This window comes from Pan paniscus, chromosome 11, assembly GCF_029289425.2.
Source record: "Pan paniscus chromosome 11, NHGRI_mPanPan1-v2.0_pri, whole genome shotgun sequence".
NCBI classification, from domain to species: Eukaryota; Metazoa; Chordata; class Mammalia; order Primates; family Hominidae; genus Pan; species Pan paniscus.
In genome coordinates, this window is record NC_073260.2 from 26460879 (window position 1) to 26477353 (window position 16475).

General features: G+C 40.8%; 1 protein-coding gene across 4 annotated transcripts in view; it reads left to right on the forward strand.

Annotated features, from left to right (window-relative positions):
* The window catches only part of ZNF883 (zinc finger protein 883), a 91458-nt gene that overhangs the window by 72963 nt on the left and 2020 nt on the right, over positions 1-16475 (forward strand). For 3 of the 4 annotated variants that reach the window (XM_055117235.3, XM_063593934.1, XM_055117232.3), the window contains one exon: positions 1-10744. This exon is cut by the window's left edge and continues 18833 nt beyond it. Coding sequence is in view for 1 of the 4 variants with exons in the window: in XM_055117237.1 (XP_054973212.1) it covers positions 11225-11344; positions 13426-13511 (206 nt within the window). In the remaining 3 variants the exon portion in view is untranslated. Of the gene's footprint in view, positions 10745-11224; positions 11345-13425; positions 13517-16475 lie in introns of those variants that run through there. The other variant, XM_055117237.1, reaches the window with a different exon arrangement.

Genomic DNA, 16475 nt, shown 5'->3' on the forward strand with positions numbered 1-16475 from the left:
TCACATCCCTTGTAAGTTGTATTCCTAGGTATTTTATTCTTTGTAGCACTTATGAATGGGAGTTTACTCATGATTTGGCTCTCTATTATTGGTGTATAGGAATGGTTGTGATTTTTGCACATTGATTTTGTATCCTGAGACTTTGCTTATCAGCTTTAGGAGTTTTTGGGCTGCAACCATGGGGTTTTCTAAATATACAATTATGCCATCTACAAACAGAGATAATTTGACTTCCTCTCTTCCTATTTGAATATCCTTTATTTCTTTCTCTTGCCTGATTGCCCTGGCCAGGACTTCCAATACTACATTGAATAGGAGTGGTAAGAGAGGGCATCCTTGTGCCAGTTTTCAAAGGGAATGCTTCCAGCTTTTGCCCATTCAGTATGATATTGGCTGTGGGTTTGTCATAAATAGCTCTTATTATTTTGAGATACGTTCCATCAATATCTAGTTTATTGAGTGTTTTTAGGATGAAGGGGTGTTGAATTTTATTGAAGACCTTTTCTGCATCTATTGAGATAATCATGTGGTTTTTGTCATTGGTTCTGTTTATGTGACGGATTATGTTTATTGATTTGCATATGTTGAAACAGCCTTGCATCCCAGGGATGACGCCGACTTGATCGTGGTGGATAAGCTTTTTAATCTGCTGCTATATTTGGCTTGCCAGTATTTCATTGAGGATTTTTGCATCAATGTTTATTAGGGATATTGGCCTGAAATTTTCTTTTTTTGTTGTGTCTCTGCCAGGTTTTGGTATCAGGATGATGCTGGTCTTATAAAATGAGTTATGGAGGAGTCCCTCTTTTTCTATTGTTTGGAATAGTTTTAGAAGGAATGGTACCAGCTCATCTTTGTACCTCTGGTAGAATTTGGCTGTGAATCCATCTGGTCCTGGGCTTTTTTTAGTTGGTAGGCCATTAGTTACTGCCTCAATTTCAGAACTTTTATTGGTCTATCCAGGGATTCGATTTCTTCCAGGTTTAGCTGTGGGAGGGTGCATGTGTCCAGGAATTTATCCATTTCTTCTAGATTTTCTAGTTTATTTGTGTAGAGGTGTTTGTAGTATTCTCTGATGTTAGTTTGTATTTCTGTGGGATCAGTGGTGATATCCTTTTTATCATTTTTATTGTGTCTATTTGATTCTTCTCTCCTTATTAGTCTGGCTAGCGGTCTATTTTGTTAATGTTTTCAAAAAACCAGCTCCTGGATTCATTGATTTTTTGAAGGGATTTTCATGTCTCTATCTCCTTAAGTTCTGCTCTGATCTTAGTTATTTCTTGTCTTCTGCTAGAAGTGGGGTGCAGAGAGAGGGACAGAAAAGAGTGAGTGGGATGCTGACATCACCATCTTAGTTCGGTGAAATAATTAGACCAGGCTTCAAGTCGCACCAGAAGCCAACTATGGCCCCACTTACAAGTGTTCTGGCTCCACCCAGCAGCCACCAACCTTCAACGCCAGCTTCCCAGAGCCCTGCCTTTTACTGCAACTGCTGATTTGCCTGGCAGGTTTTTGCCTCTCATTTTTGCATGCATAGAACCTGGGGCCAGCAAGAGCTCTGCTAGTCTGACAGGGGGCTGAAGGGAGTCAGCATTCAGATGCCAGGGAATTTCCATTAAAATGGAAGAAAATTAAGAAATGAATTAAATTCTCAACTCAAAAAACTAGTAAAAACATTAATATAGAAACAAAAGAAACAAAATAATAAAGACAAAAGCAGATATTGGTGATGTATAAAACCAAAAGGCAGTAGAACTAATATATAAGTAAAAATCCTCATTTATTGGTTTACTTGTAATTTCTTTCCCTCCTCTTTATTCCTCCATCTCCTTCTTTTCAACAGGGTGACACATTCAACTGGAGAGGGAGTGCTTCACCCTCTTCAGTCAGCTATTTGTGCTTGTGCTCACTTTCATGTTGGGACTTTCCTTTTTTTTTTTTTTTTTTTTTGAGATGGAGTCTCCCTCTGTCACTTAGACTGGAGTGCAGTGGCGCGACCTCGGCTCACTGAAACTTCCGCCTCCCAAGTTCAAGCGATTCTCGTGCCTCAGCCTCCTTGCTGGGACTACAGGCGTGCACCCACCACACCCAGCTAATTTTTTTTGTATTTTTAGTAGAGATGGGGTTTCACCATGTTGGTCAGGCTGGTCTTGAACTCCTGACCTCAAATAATGTGCCCACCTTGGCCTCCCAAAGTGCTAGGATTACAGACATAAGCCACCTTGCCCGGCCCCAGGACTTTCGTTTCATGTTATCCTAGGAGTTCCCTTTACTTCTTTCTTGTGTATAATCTCCTATTTCCTGGATCCCAGATCTTTCTTAGTTTCTTCCCTCATTTCATGAATTTCTTCCTCCAGCAACTTCCCAAGAAAGAATACATGGAAGTAAAATTTTCAGCTTCTCATATGTAAAACCATTCTACTCTTACACGTGATTGATAGTTTGGCTGGATATAGAACTCTAGGTTAAATACAGATATTGGCAGGGTATAAAAAAAAGAAAAACAAAATGAAAAAGAACTCTAGGTTAAAAATCATTTTTCCTCAGGAATTTGAAGGCATTTCTCTATAATTTTCTAGCTTCCAGTGTTCCTGTTAAAAATGTCATTCTGATTTAGCATGTGACCTGTTTTTCTTTCCTTTTTTGTTTGTTTCAGAGGGAATTTTGGTCTGTTGCCAAGGCTGGAGTGCAGTGGTGCAATCTCAGCTCGCTGCAACCTCCCTCTCCTGGGTTCAAATGATTCTCCTGTAGCAGCCTCCTGAGTAGCTGGGATTACAGGCACACACCATTACACCCAAGTAATTTTTATATTTTCAGTGGAGATGAAGTTCTCCATGTTGGCCAGGCTGGTCTCGAACTCCTGACCTCAGGTGTTCCTCCTGCCTCAGCCTCCCACAGAGCTGAGATTACAGGCATGAGCCACCACGCCCAGCTGGTTCTTTTTCTTGAGTCTTCTAAATTTAAGTGTGATGTGCCTTGCTTTTGGCTTTTTCATTCACTAGTATATAAATCAGTGGTTGTATCATTTTACATTCTATCAACAATGTATGACAATTCTGGTTGCTCCACATTCTTCTAATATTTCATGTTGTGAGGTTTTTGTGTGTTTTTGTCATTCTGGTTAGTGTGTAGAGATATATAATAATTTAAAAATATAAATAATAAAATATCATTTAAACTTTCCCCCTTCCTAAAAGACAGTAATATTCTTTTTGGTTTAGGAATTTGCAAACCAGACTTATATGCTATTGCTGAAGGTATAAGTTTGTGCAGACTTTTTAGTGGGGAAATTGTATTAGACCATTCTTGCATTGCTATGAAGAAATACCTGAGACTGGGTAATTTATAAAGAAAGAGGTTTAATTGGCTTGTGGTTCTACAGGCTGTATAGGAAAACAGTGCTGGCATCAGCTTCTGGGGAAGCCTCAGGGAGCTTTTATGCGTGGCAGAAGAAGCAGCAAGAGCAGGCACATCATATGGCAAAAACAGGAGCAAGAAAGAGAGAGAGAGAGTGAGGGGGAGGTGCCACACACTTTAAATCACCAGATCTGGTGTGAACTCAGAGTGAGAGCTCACTTCTCACCAAGGGGATGGCCCAAGCCATTCATGAGGGATCTGTCCTCATGATCCAATCACCTCCCACCAAACCTCACCTCCAACATTGAGGATTACAATTGAACATGAGATTTTGGTGGGGACAAATATACAAACTATACCAGAAATTATTTCTTCAACATCTCTTTTTTTTGAGACAGGGTCTCACTCTGTTACCCAGGTTTGAGTGCAGTGGTGCCATCATGGAGTGGAGGAAACTCACTGAATCTTCTGGGCTCAAGTGGTCCTCCCACTTCAGCCTCCTGAATAGCTGAGACTACCGGTGCCCATCACAACACAGGGCTAATTTTTAAGTTTTTCATAGAGGTAGGGTCTCACTATGTTGCCCAGGCTGGTCTCCAACTCCTAGCCTCAAGCAATCTTCCCTACCCAACCTTCCAAAGTGCCGAGATTACAGATGTGAGCCACCACACCTGACCCAGATCTTCATTTAGTGCCAACTATGTCATGAGTATAATGGGAAATAAGACAAGGTCATGCCTCCACCAAAAAGACAGACAATATAAAAATAAGTAAAAACAAAATCTTACACATTATTATCAGTTCTGGGAAGAAAATAAATAGAGTGCCACAAAGTAAAGAACAGATATGCAAACCTGGATGGCAGGGTCATGGAAGGCTCTTCAAGGAGGTACTACTTAAGCAGTTTGGATACATATTTAAAGGTAAAATGTGCTTACCTTTTGACAAGAAAATTCACCTTCTAGAAATCTGGATTACAGAAATACATACACATACAAAAATTTATATCAAAGATGTTTGCTAGTTCTTCCTCCCTTGCCCCATCACAATCCATTCTTGCTTATAGCATACACTGTGATCTAAAAACTCAAATCTGATAGTTACTTCTTTGCTTAAAACCCTTCAGTGACTTGCACTTTAAATAAAATTCAAACTCCTTACTTTATTTTATTTATTTATATTTTTGAGGTGGAGTCTTGCTCTGTTGCTCAGGCTGGAGTGCAGTGGCGCAATCTCGGCTCACTGCAAGCTCCGCCTTCTGGGTTCATGCCATTCTCCTGTCTCAGTCTCCTGAGTAGCTGGGACTACAGGCACCCACCACCACACGAGGCTACTTTTTTGTATTTTTAGTAGAGATGGGGTTTCACCGTGTTAGCCAGGATGGTCTCGATCTCCTGACCTCGTGATCCACCCGCCTCAGCCTCCCAGAGTGCTGGGATTACAGGTGTGAGCCACCGCGCCCAGCCACAAACTCCTTACTTTATAAGGCCCCACATAATCTAGTCACTCTCCCTATATAGCTTAATTTATTTCATACCATTTTCCCTTTCTCCTTATGACCCAGCCACCCTGGTCTGTTTTCTGTCACATAAGCCAAGCCTTTGCACTCACTGTTCTTTGTCTTAAAGCCCTTCCCACATGCTTCACATGGTTAATAAATTGTCATACTTTGGGTCTCAGCTTAAGTCTGCCAAGAGTGATCCTCTTGACCACATAGGTAGTTTATGTTCTGCTAACTTGGTTAAGCTTGGAACTATACTTCTCAGAATTACTTTCTGTATGGTTCCAGGTTTGAGTTATTCAAAAAAGGGACTTGCATGAAAAATAGAAAGTATAAGTAAAGCTATGACCACTACTCTGATAGTCATCAGAAAGAATGTGGTGCTTGGTTTTCTGTTCCTGTGTTAGTTTGCTGAGGATAATGGCTTCCAGCTCCATCCATGTCCCTGCAAAGGACATGATCTTTCCTTTTTATGGCTGCATAGTATTCCATGGTGTATATGTACCACATTTTCTTTATCCAGTCTATCATTGATGGACATTTGGGTTGATTCCATGTCTTTGCTATTGTGAATAGCTGCAATGAACATACGTGTGCATGTATCTTTATAAGACAATGATTTATATTCCTTTGGGTATATACTCAGTAATGGGATTGTTGGGTCAAATGGTATTTCTGGTTCTAGGTCTTTGAGAAATCACCACACCATCTTTCACAATAGTTGAACTAATTTACACTCCCAACAATGTAAAGGCATTCCTTTTTCTCAACAACCTCACCAGCATCTGTTGTTTCTTGACTTTTTAATAATTGTCTTTCTGGCTGGCATGAGATGGTATCTCATTGTAGTTTTGATTTGCATTTCTCTAATCATCAGTGATGTTGAGCTTTTTTTCATGTTTGTTGGCCATATAAATGTCTTCTTTTGAGAAGTGTCTGTTCATGTCCTTTGTCTACTTTTTAATGGGGTTGTTTGCTTTTTCTTGTAAATTTAAGTTCCTTGTAGACTCTGGATATTAGACTTTGTCAGACAGATAGATTGAAAAAATTTTCTTCCATTCTGTAGGTTGATAGTTTCTTTTGCTGTGCAGAAGCTCTTTAGTTTAATTAGATCCCATTTGTCAATTTTTGCTTTTGTTGCTATTGCTTTTGGCATTTTCATCATGAAATGTTTGCCCATGCCTATGTCCTGAATGGTATTGCCTAGATTTCCTTCTAGGGTTTTTATGGTTTTGGATTTTACATTTAAGTCTTATTTAATCCATGTTGAGTTAATTTTTGTAGAGGGTGAGCCTACTTCCATCAATTCATTCCTCTCAGCCTCAGCCCAGTTCTATATCCTTGCTGGAGAGGTGTTGTGGCCATTGGAGGAGAAGAGACACTCTGGCTTTTTGAGTTTTCAGTGTTTTTATGTTGATTCCTTTTCATCTTTGTGGGCTTATCTACCTTTGATCTTTGAGGTTGCTGATATTTAAATGGGACTTTTGTGGGGTCTTTTTTGTTGATGTGGTTGTTGCTTTCTGTTTTTCTTTAACAGTCAGGCCACTCTCCCGTAGGGCTGCTGCAGTTTGCTGGGGGTCCATTCCAGACTCTAATCACCTAAATCCCTCCTGCACATGGAGGTATCACCAGTGAAGCCTGAGAAACACCAAAGATGGCAGTCTGCTCCTTCCTCAAGACTGTATATCTACCCAATAGAATACTATAAAATCACTGCATGTCCACACAAGGAATGCTGCACCATCAAATACTACACAATGAACAAGTCTATACATTCTGATATAGAAATTTCTCTTAAGACATACTGTTATATATAAAAAACAAATTGTAGATCAATACATACAATACAGTCCAATTCACATAAACAAAACTGTGTGTATATACATATATGTGAACTAAAAAAATATTGAGACATATAGACCAAATTGTTAATGACAGTTATATTTGTGGAGGTGAATAAAACTGGGGTTTAAGAAAGGAGTTAGGATTGCTCCATATACATCTGTTTGCTTGCATTTTTAAGTAAAATATATGTGTGTATACCTTGTGTAATTAACAAAGTAAACCAACATAAAAAGAAAAATTATCATGACCAGTAGAGGTTGTCTTTACAGTACAATAAATTTCTCTTTACAAAAAATATTACACAAGAAACTTGTAATAATTATGCTTAAAAAATATATTCACCCAAAACAAACATTACCCGTGATCTCAACATTCAGAGATAACAACTGCAGAGATACTGAATTCTTTTCCAAATAGCATAACACAGTACAAAACATTTGAAACATGTTTCTCCCCCCAACCCCACACTCAACAATATATAATTTATCTTTAAAGGTCAGTAAACACACAACCTCCAAACACTGCCCTTCGCAGATACCCCCACCACTGAGCCATGCTGGCTCCCATTCACTGATGCTTGAAAAACTCTCAAATCACATACTTCCAGTTAACACTCCCCCATATGAAATCATTGAAACCATAGATCCCTGACTCCACAGAAATACCCTGATTGCAGGCTTTCCTACACCCCTAAATCACAGCATCCACAGAAGCCTCTCAACTGAATCCTAAACTCCCCTTCACCACTGATTTCCACTGATCACCAACTTGATCCTGACAGGCTAACAAAACTAATACCCAGCAATTCTCCAATTATTGACTTCTACAGCCATCAGTCGAGAGCAAATCACAGTGGACCTTCAAATAACTCACATCACTAACTTCACAGTACCTCTTGTAAATTCCTGATTGTCATAGCTTCCACCAAAAAAGAAATATCCCAAGCACAGACCCCACAGATCCTAATCACCATTACCCACAGGCAACCCCAATCACTAATTCCCAGAAGTATCTATTCACTGACCACCACTGGCCCCTCTAAACACTGAATCCCACAACTTCCTCCAATCCCTGAATTCTGTATATCCCAACCAATCCACAAACAGCAAATCACTGACCTCTATAGACTGTCAACACTATATCCCTAAAAATATCCCCCAAACCTGAGGCTCTGGCCCCCACAATCACTAAAACCTATAGTTCTCTAATTTACTAACTTCTCACAAGTCTTCCCACTCATTTATCTCCTAAAAACACCCTCCCCTATAGGCCTCAGATTTTTCAGCTCCAGAGACGCTGTCAATCACTGGATCTTCACCAAACCAGTAGATTCCTCATCCAACCTCTTCACAGACCTTCCTCCCAAAGGTACCACCTGAAATCTCAGCATCCCCAAATTTAAGACACCCATTTTCAGATCTCCCTCCTTCTCAGAATCCCCAGGAAAGCCCATCAACCCCAAATCTCCAGAGTGATGGGAAGACGCTGGAGATTTTGAGCAGTGAAGTGAAGTAATCTCACTCATTTCCACCCTTATAAGTTTGCTCTGGAAGCTGTGTAGAAGACAGTTTTCCCTTGTGAATGGAAATCAATGAAACGAAGATTAGAGCCAATAGCCATTGCAACGTTTCTCAAAGTTGTCAAAATAACAGACTTTTCCATTTTTAAAAGGGACCATAATGTGCACCAGTCCTGTAAGTTGCACTGCAAATTCTATTTATATATAAATAACAAAAGTAAACCAACATCTAATACCCCTGATCACGGAAACCTTTTCACAATACACAGAGGAAGCAATGAAGTACCACCCGCATTAGGCGAGCTGTTTCTGGCTGACCTGTTGGGGGCGATCCTGCGCCTTGCTCCACTTGCAGCCTCTTGTCCCAGCAGCCAAGCATCAAATCAGTCTGTCTTCCTCTTTGCTACCCTCAACCAGCTTCAACTGCATTCCAAGCTGCTGATAGAAAATGGAGTTATGAATTCTTCCCCTCTCATCTGCAGATGAGCAGGAACAGATAAAAGCACAGACAATTGCAGAGATCTTGGCGAGGCTGCAGCCTCTGCACCCCATAGGTACAGGTCTTTCTAAGGCTACCTGTTATCTCCAGGATACGAAATCAGATGGACATATTTTCGGTCCTTATTTTACTTGACATTTCAGCAGCATTTGACCTGCCTCCCTCTTTCCTTCAATTTTTTATATACTAAGTTATCAATACATCACAACAGGCGACTTCCTAAGACAGTACCATTCCACACGTTTCCTCATCAATTATCCTGCAGGAAAATAAAATCTCTTCTATTCTGCCACCTTGTGGCTACTTCGTTTCCCCGCTTTGCTAGTTTTTAATATAAAGAATCTGTGGTTTTATGAAGACTGCTTTCCCAGAAGAAAAATGGTTTGGTGTCTTGGCTTAAAGGACTTGCTTCTTTTTAGGGTAAAGGACTTGCTTTCTTTTCCCTTTTCAAGGCAAAAGGGGGAGCTGATAGGGAAACTAGATTTGGTTTAAAAATGTATAAGTACCCAGGAGGAAGCCAGAACCAGAGAATGTGAATCAGCTGTTTGAAGGGACAGTGTCCAGTGGAGAGGGATATGGATGCAAGGCCATGAGCAAAAGAATGGAGAAAAGAGGAGTTGTTTGAAAGGAACTCAGAATGCAACTAGCTGACTGATATGGTTTGGCTCTGTGTCCCCACCCAAATCACATGTTGAATTGTGATCCCAAGTGTTGGAGGTGGGGCCTGGTGGGAGGTCATTTGATCGTGGGGGTTTTCTTGCCCCTTGCTGTTCTCACGATAGTGAGTTCTCACAACATCTAGATGTTTAAAAGTGTATAGCTCTTTCTTTCTTTTCTTCTCTCTCTCTCTCCTCTTTTCTCCATTCTTTTGCTCATGGCCTTGCATCCATATCCCCCCTCCACTGGACACTGTCCCTTCAAACAGCTTGTTCACATTCTCTGGTTCTGGCTTCCTCCTGGGTACTTATACATTTTTAAACCAAATCTAGTTTCCCTATCAGCTCCCCCTTTTGTCTTGAAAAGGGAAAAGAAAGCAACTTCTTTACCCTAAAAAGAAGCAAGTCCTTTGAGCCAAGGCACCAAATCATTTTTCTTCTGGGAAAGCAGTCTTCATAAAACCACAAGATTCTTTTTATTAAAAATTCTCTCTCTCCTGCCGTCATGTGAAGATATATTTGCTTCCCCTTCATCCTTCCTCCATAATTGTTAGTTTCCTGGGGCTTTCCAAGCCATGGTTTCTGTCCAGCCTGTGGAACTGTGAGTCAATTAAACCTATTTTATTTATACATTACCCAGTCTCAGGTAGTTCTTCATAGCAGTGTGAGAACAGACTAATACACTGACCTCAGCTTTCTCCTAGAATGCGGGGTTACCCACGTTGGTGCTCTAGGCAGAAGAATGCTTGTGTTTTTCCTGCCTGATGGCAGATACTTTGTCTTCAACTTCCTACTGGTTTTTTGCACTAGGCCTGTCACTCAGCAAAGACTAGTTGGTTCCTGATAAGGGGGCCCCGGAGCAATCTCCTTCTGCAGAAAACAGATTCACTCACTGTGGCTGGCAGCAGCCAAAAGCAAGAGCTATTCTTCAGACAAGAATGAGTCAACAAAATGAGGCTGCACTTGAGGAATAGAATAATCTGAGGAATTGCTAAAATGTTTGAAGGCAAAATATACTTTTCTTTAACCAAAGTAGGCCATTGTAGTGCAGATGGCAGTTTGTATCTGCCATCCTTTAAAGAAAACACCAGAGAAGCATCAATTTGTTAGAAGGTGCAATTTGCAAAGGCCTGTAGAGAAGTGCTCAGTGTTTCTCAGTGGAGATGTTATGGATGTGTTGGATGAAACAGTTTCACCTCGTAGGGGACTGGCCTATGCACTCAAGGGGGTTTATCACCTCTGCATCCAGGATACCAAATGTCAGTCATTCTCTCCTGTTACTGTAAACACCAAAAATGCTCCCCCTACCCCATTTCCAAAACCTCTTCTAGAACTAGTGCTGTCCTCAGTTAAGAAACTCTGAATCTTTTCGTTTTTATCAATAGGTAAATTGAAGGCCAGAGACAGGAATTTGCCTAAATCACAGGTAAGACATAATATATACAAAACAGTAAAAGATGATTTGATTTATTGAAAACCCACTACACAGAGCTCCAGGACACAAGGAGTACAATATCTGGTCTCTATGTTCAAAAGAAGAGAGGAAAACTGTGAAGGAACCAATATTTATTGGGAATCAATTGCTTTCTAGCCCTTTCTAAACCTTTTCATGTTACCTTTGCAAGAACTCTGAGGAAATTGAAGCTCACAGAGGTCGAATTTTGAGGTGAGAATTTGAACCCAGGTTTTAATTATCTTTTCACTGTTACCTTTCCAATGTATGCGCGACCATAGAAACTAGTGTTTTGAAGAATTACACAAAAATTGAAAAAATGTAAAAAGATGATTGTGTGTCCTTTTAAAGACTTACTAGAGCACACCTTTTTTTTTTTTTTTTTTTGATATAGAGTCTCACTTTGTCATCCTGTCTGGAGTGCAATGGCATGATCTCAGCTCACTGCAGCCTCCGTCTCCCGGGTTCAAGCAATTCTCCTGCCTCACCCTTTCTAGTAGCTGGGATTACAGAGGTGAGCCACCGCGCCTAGCCTAGAGCACTATCTAATAAGCCTTCATAGGCTCATCTGGATCTCCTGGCAAATGTGACTATGTTTGACTTATTATTTGCTATTTTTTAAGAGCCAGACTCTGAAATTAGAAATTAACTTTAAAAACTGAGAAAGTGCATACCATTTTGTTTGGTAGATATGTAAATAATTTCTGTGCAATCAAGAAGACCACAAAGTTGTACATTTATTGTCTTTAGGACATTAACCACTCTGTATCTAACTTAGCAATTTTATTCCAGAATTTTTTTCTTTTACTGATTTACATCAGCTTCTCATAGCCTCCTTTGAACAAGCTGTCATTCTTCTGGTTCCTTAAATAATGAGTTAAATAATTAAATCTCTGACACATGCTTCTATAGAGCATGGTTGTATAAGAGTTATGTTTCTTAACTCTTCGTGAATTATATTTTGATACTAACATGAGCCAGTAAGTAGTTGGCTGCTGTTGTGTGAGAATAAAGCTCTATATGCTATGGAGACTATTAAAAGAAAAACTTCAGACAAATTAAACTTAACAGAGTTTAACTGAGCAAATAAATATTTATAAGTTGGGCAGTCCTCAGAACCAGAAGTTCAGAGGGCTCCACTCCTCAAGATGCACAGGCAACACTTATGGACGGAAAACAAAAGTGAGGTACAGAAATAGCTTGATTGGTTACAGCTCTGCCTTTCCCTGATTTCAACATGGTCTGATCAGTTGCTGCCTGTGATTGACAAGTTTGGCTGCTGTGATTGGCTGAGATTAAGCTATTTGTTACAAAAGTATCCTCCTACATAGGTTTTCAGTTAGTTGCATACTAAGTTAGGTTCCAGTTTATGATGTAGGAACTCTAAGTGTGGAGGCACCCTCAGGCTAAATTTAACTTAACAGGTCATACAAAGGATGAAAAAGGTGAGTGCTGAGAGAAGCAAAGAGGAGGAATTCTTGGCCAGTTGCAGTGGCTAACATCTGTAATCCCAGCACTGTGGGAGGACAAGGTGTGTGGATCTCTTCAGCCCAGGGGTTCAAGACCAGCCCGGGCAACATGGTGAAATTTCATCTCTACAAAAAAAAATACAAAAATTAGACAGGCATAGTGGCGTGTGCCTACTCGGGAGCCTGAGGTGCGAGGATCACTTGAGCCCAGGAGGTTGAGGCTGCAGTGAGCTGTGACCGTGCCACTGCACTGTAGCCTGGGCAACAGAGTAAACCCCATCTCAGAAAAAAAAAAAGGGAGTCTTGAGCTGGGCTTTGAAGAAAGGGTAATATTTGAACAGGCAGAGAAGGAAAGCCTTTCCAGGAGGAACTACGGTATGAGCAAAAGAAGAAAGACCAGGAGAGAGTTGTTACTCTGCCTTCACTTGATCAAACTCTTGCACCTACCCTCACAGTACCACATTTTTTGTTTGTTTTTGAGACGGAGTCTTGCTCTTGTCACCCAGGCTGGAGTGCAATGGCATGATCTCGGTTCACTGCAACCTCCACCTCCCGGGTTCAAGTGATTCTTCTGCCTCAGCCTCCCGAGTACCTGGGATTACAGGTGCCCTCCACCATGCCTGGCTAATTTTTGTATTTTTAGTACAGATGGGGTTTTGCCATGTTGTCCAGGCTGATCTCGAACTCCTGACCTCATGATCCACCAGCCTCTGCCTCCCAAAGTGCTGGGATTACAGGCGTGAGCCACAGTATCATGTTTTTAAGAAATCTGCATGCAGTTTTTTCGGTAGCAACTACCAGGCAGATTCCTCTTAGGGTCTACAGGGTTATTTATTCCTGTTCCTTATATTCAACCATCTGCCCTTCATGTTAGCAACATTAAGCCCTGACCTGCGTGGTAGAATCAATAAGAGTAGGGGCTTTGGAATCAGTCTTGGGTTCACACATGGGCTCTCTCATTTATTGGCTATGTGACTTTGGTAAGATTACTTCCCCTTTCTGATTCTTAGTTCATACCACTGTAAAACAGGATATTGATACCTACCATGTCGAGCAATTATGAGGATTAAAGAAGATAATGTTTGTAGAACACTCATCAAAACTTATTGAGTTCTTTTATTTCCAGCATCAAAATATTATCTTTGTTTATGTGGCCCCAGGACAGATGAAACTTGTACTGGTGCAAAAATCCATCCCAGTCATAACCATTAGTCATGGTAAGTAGACTCTGGCACAATTCTGGGCTTGGAGCTCCTTGAGCAAATATGACTTTGAACAACACCTTCTTTCTTTTATTACCAGATTATTTCTAAGTCTGTTGAAGTCTAAAGGCCACAAATATAAAACTAGCTGATGCAACTTGACTGTTAATACAGCAGTTTGGATTCAGCTGTCAATGCCATGTTCTTAAAAGATTGATGGGTTTTAGGAGTCTGGGCAGCTCAGCCTTGGAATGACCTTTTTTTGTAATCTTTTTGAAAAATTCTTAATTAACAAGTAAAAATTTGTATACATTTGTGGTATACAACATGATGTTGTGACATATGTATACATTGTAGAATTCAGCCCTGGAATTAATCTTGACAAGAGTTAGGACCCTACTCACTTGGTCTCATAAAAGAGAGGATCCAAAGGCCACCTCTCTAGGATGGTGACAGATAACCAATGTACACTCGGTCCATCTGGTACTGTTGTACAGACCAAGACTCATTCATCAGAAGCGTCATTCCTCACCTGGCAGAAAGGAAGGAGTCACTTCCTTGGGGCCCCCAGGCTTGTAGGACAACTCAACTCACTCCTTTCTCCCTGCTGGAAAGCACAGAACCTTTACTCCCCAGAGAACCTCCACGTTTCCCTCTCCACAGTATCAGGAGAGGTCCATTAAAGCTTGCTGGCTGGGCGCGGTGGCTCATACCTGTAATCTCAGCACTTTGGGAGGCCAAGGCGGGCAGATCACTTGAGCTCAGGAGTTCAAGACCAGCCTGGTAACATGGTGAAACCCCACCTCTCCTAAAAATACCAAAAAAATCAGCCATGTATGGTGGCGCATGCCTGTGGTCCCAGCTACTTTCAGGGCTGAGGTGGGAAGATCGCTTGAACCCAGGAGGTGGAGGTTGCAGTGAGCTAAGGTGGCACCAGTGCACTCCAGCCTGGGTGACAGAGTGACAGAGTGAGACACCTCCCAAAAAAAAAAAAAAGCTTGCTATGTTCCACTCTTACCTTATAAATTTGTGTGTCTTTGTGTGTCTTAGATAAAGTCCTGCTTATCTGTAGGAAAAAAATTTTCTGGCTTCATACCTAGAATTAGGTGGTCAGTCTTTCTCTTGTTACTCCTCTTGTTGATTACTATTGGCACCTCTGTTTTCCTAGTTTTTTTCACTTTAGACCTTGTAGTTTATTTGTTTTTAAATCATTCCCACACTGGCCAGGAGTTTCTTGAGGGCACAGCCGCCATCTGGTTTATCTCTTTAGCCCTCAAAGTGCCTGGTATAGGCCTAGCATAGAAGAGGCACTTGATAATGTTAGTTGAATTAAGTCGAATCATTTTTTTAAAAAAATTATTTAATAGCATCATTTCCTAAAGCAAACTGCTGCACTACAGACAAATTACTCTAAATCCTATACCCTGTGTATCTTGCATTATACAATAGACGTATTCCCTACAGATGGGTGGTCAAGTGAACTTTTATAAATTAAATCTTTGTTTCATGTATTTATACTTTCTATACTGTCTGGGAGATGCTAACATCAGTGGTTATTCTTTTTTCTTTTTTGTCATCCTTCTCTATCTTTCTACTTCTTCCAATCCTCCCCACTAAAGAAGTCTAGAGTTCATTTGATGCAATATTTATTGATCATCTATAATTTGTGAAAGTGTTGTCAGGTTATTAATCTATAGTTCCTACTACAAACATTTAAACGCAGTACTAGAGTATTATTTAATGGAATTCTATCATAAACCAATGCATCCCTCCTGATTGATTTCACATTTTAATATTAGTTCAGCTTTAGTTTGTCTGGGTTTTCTTTCACCGATTCCCTAGCTAGATTACATCACACCTCTTGGGTATTTTTGTAGCCTTGACCTTGCTATCTCAGTGATCACAGGCTGTTCTGGCAATGCTTAAACCAACCACCAAAAATATGGTACATTTGAAATGGAAGCAAGCAGCCAGAGAGCGAAATATTCAACTCAGGTTTTAGTAAGTAAGATCATCCAAACATAGGCTCTGATCACAGACTTTAATCCTAGGCTCTCCCTCTATTCCTGTGGCCCAATAATATAAATTAGGATGTCATCACCCAAATATAATATTCCTATTTACAAAAGGATTTTCTAGAAGGTTGCCTCTAATATCAAGAATCCTTAGTGCTTTTATGATAGGCTTTAGTATATAAACATTCCAAAGGTGATACTATATATTCAGTACTATGGTAGGTACAACAAAGAAAGATGTCTCAACTTTCAGAAGGGAGTTTACCTTCTCATAAGGAATAAAAACAGAAGCAGAGTTACAATACGGTGCTGTAAGAGTGCAGAGTTAGGAGTGGCAGTGGGAGGGGTTGGAATGGTGGATGCTGCGATGGTAGCTGACTCTCCCCTCAGCATGACCCAGGAAGAGTGGGGCTCGTTTTGCAAATCTGATGGCTCACAGGCTGCCGTCAGTTCTTGGAGAGAGTCAAATGGAGGAAATCAAGTACACAGCCTTTGTCACCACTTGTCAAGCTCAGTTCTTCCATCTCAGGCCAGGAGAACCCACAGCCACCTATGATGGTGAAGTTACATAGGCCTCAAAACACCAGTGACTGAACATCGGTTGAGCATGAACCAGGAAAGCTCACATGAGGGTCTGGGATGACTTTTTAAGCAGTCTACAGACAGAGTGTCACCATTCCTAGGTTCATTGCCCTGTGCTCAGCTCCTCCCATGATGCTAAACTCTTTCTAGTCTTGGGGGTGCAGAAGAAGACCATTAGCACAAGGCAGAAATGAGCTATATAACAACCCTGGCTGGTGGCATGAGATCTTATCTCATGATATTCCTCCCTCCTGGAATGCTATTCCCACATGCACTCCATATCTCCATACCCTCCCTGACTTTCAACACCTACTACAAGTCCTACCTTATCCGGGAAGCATTCTCTGACCCACCAGCTCAATGTGTGCTAGACATGA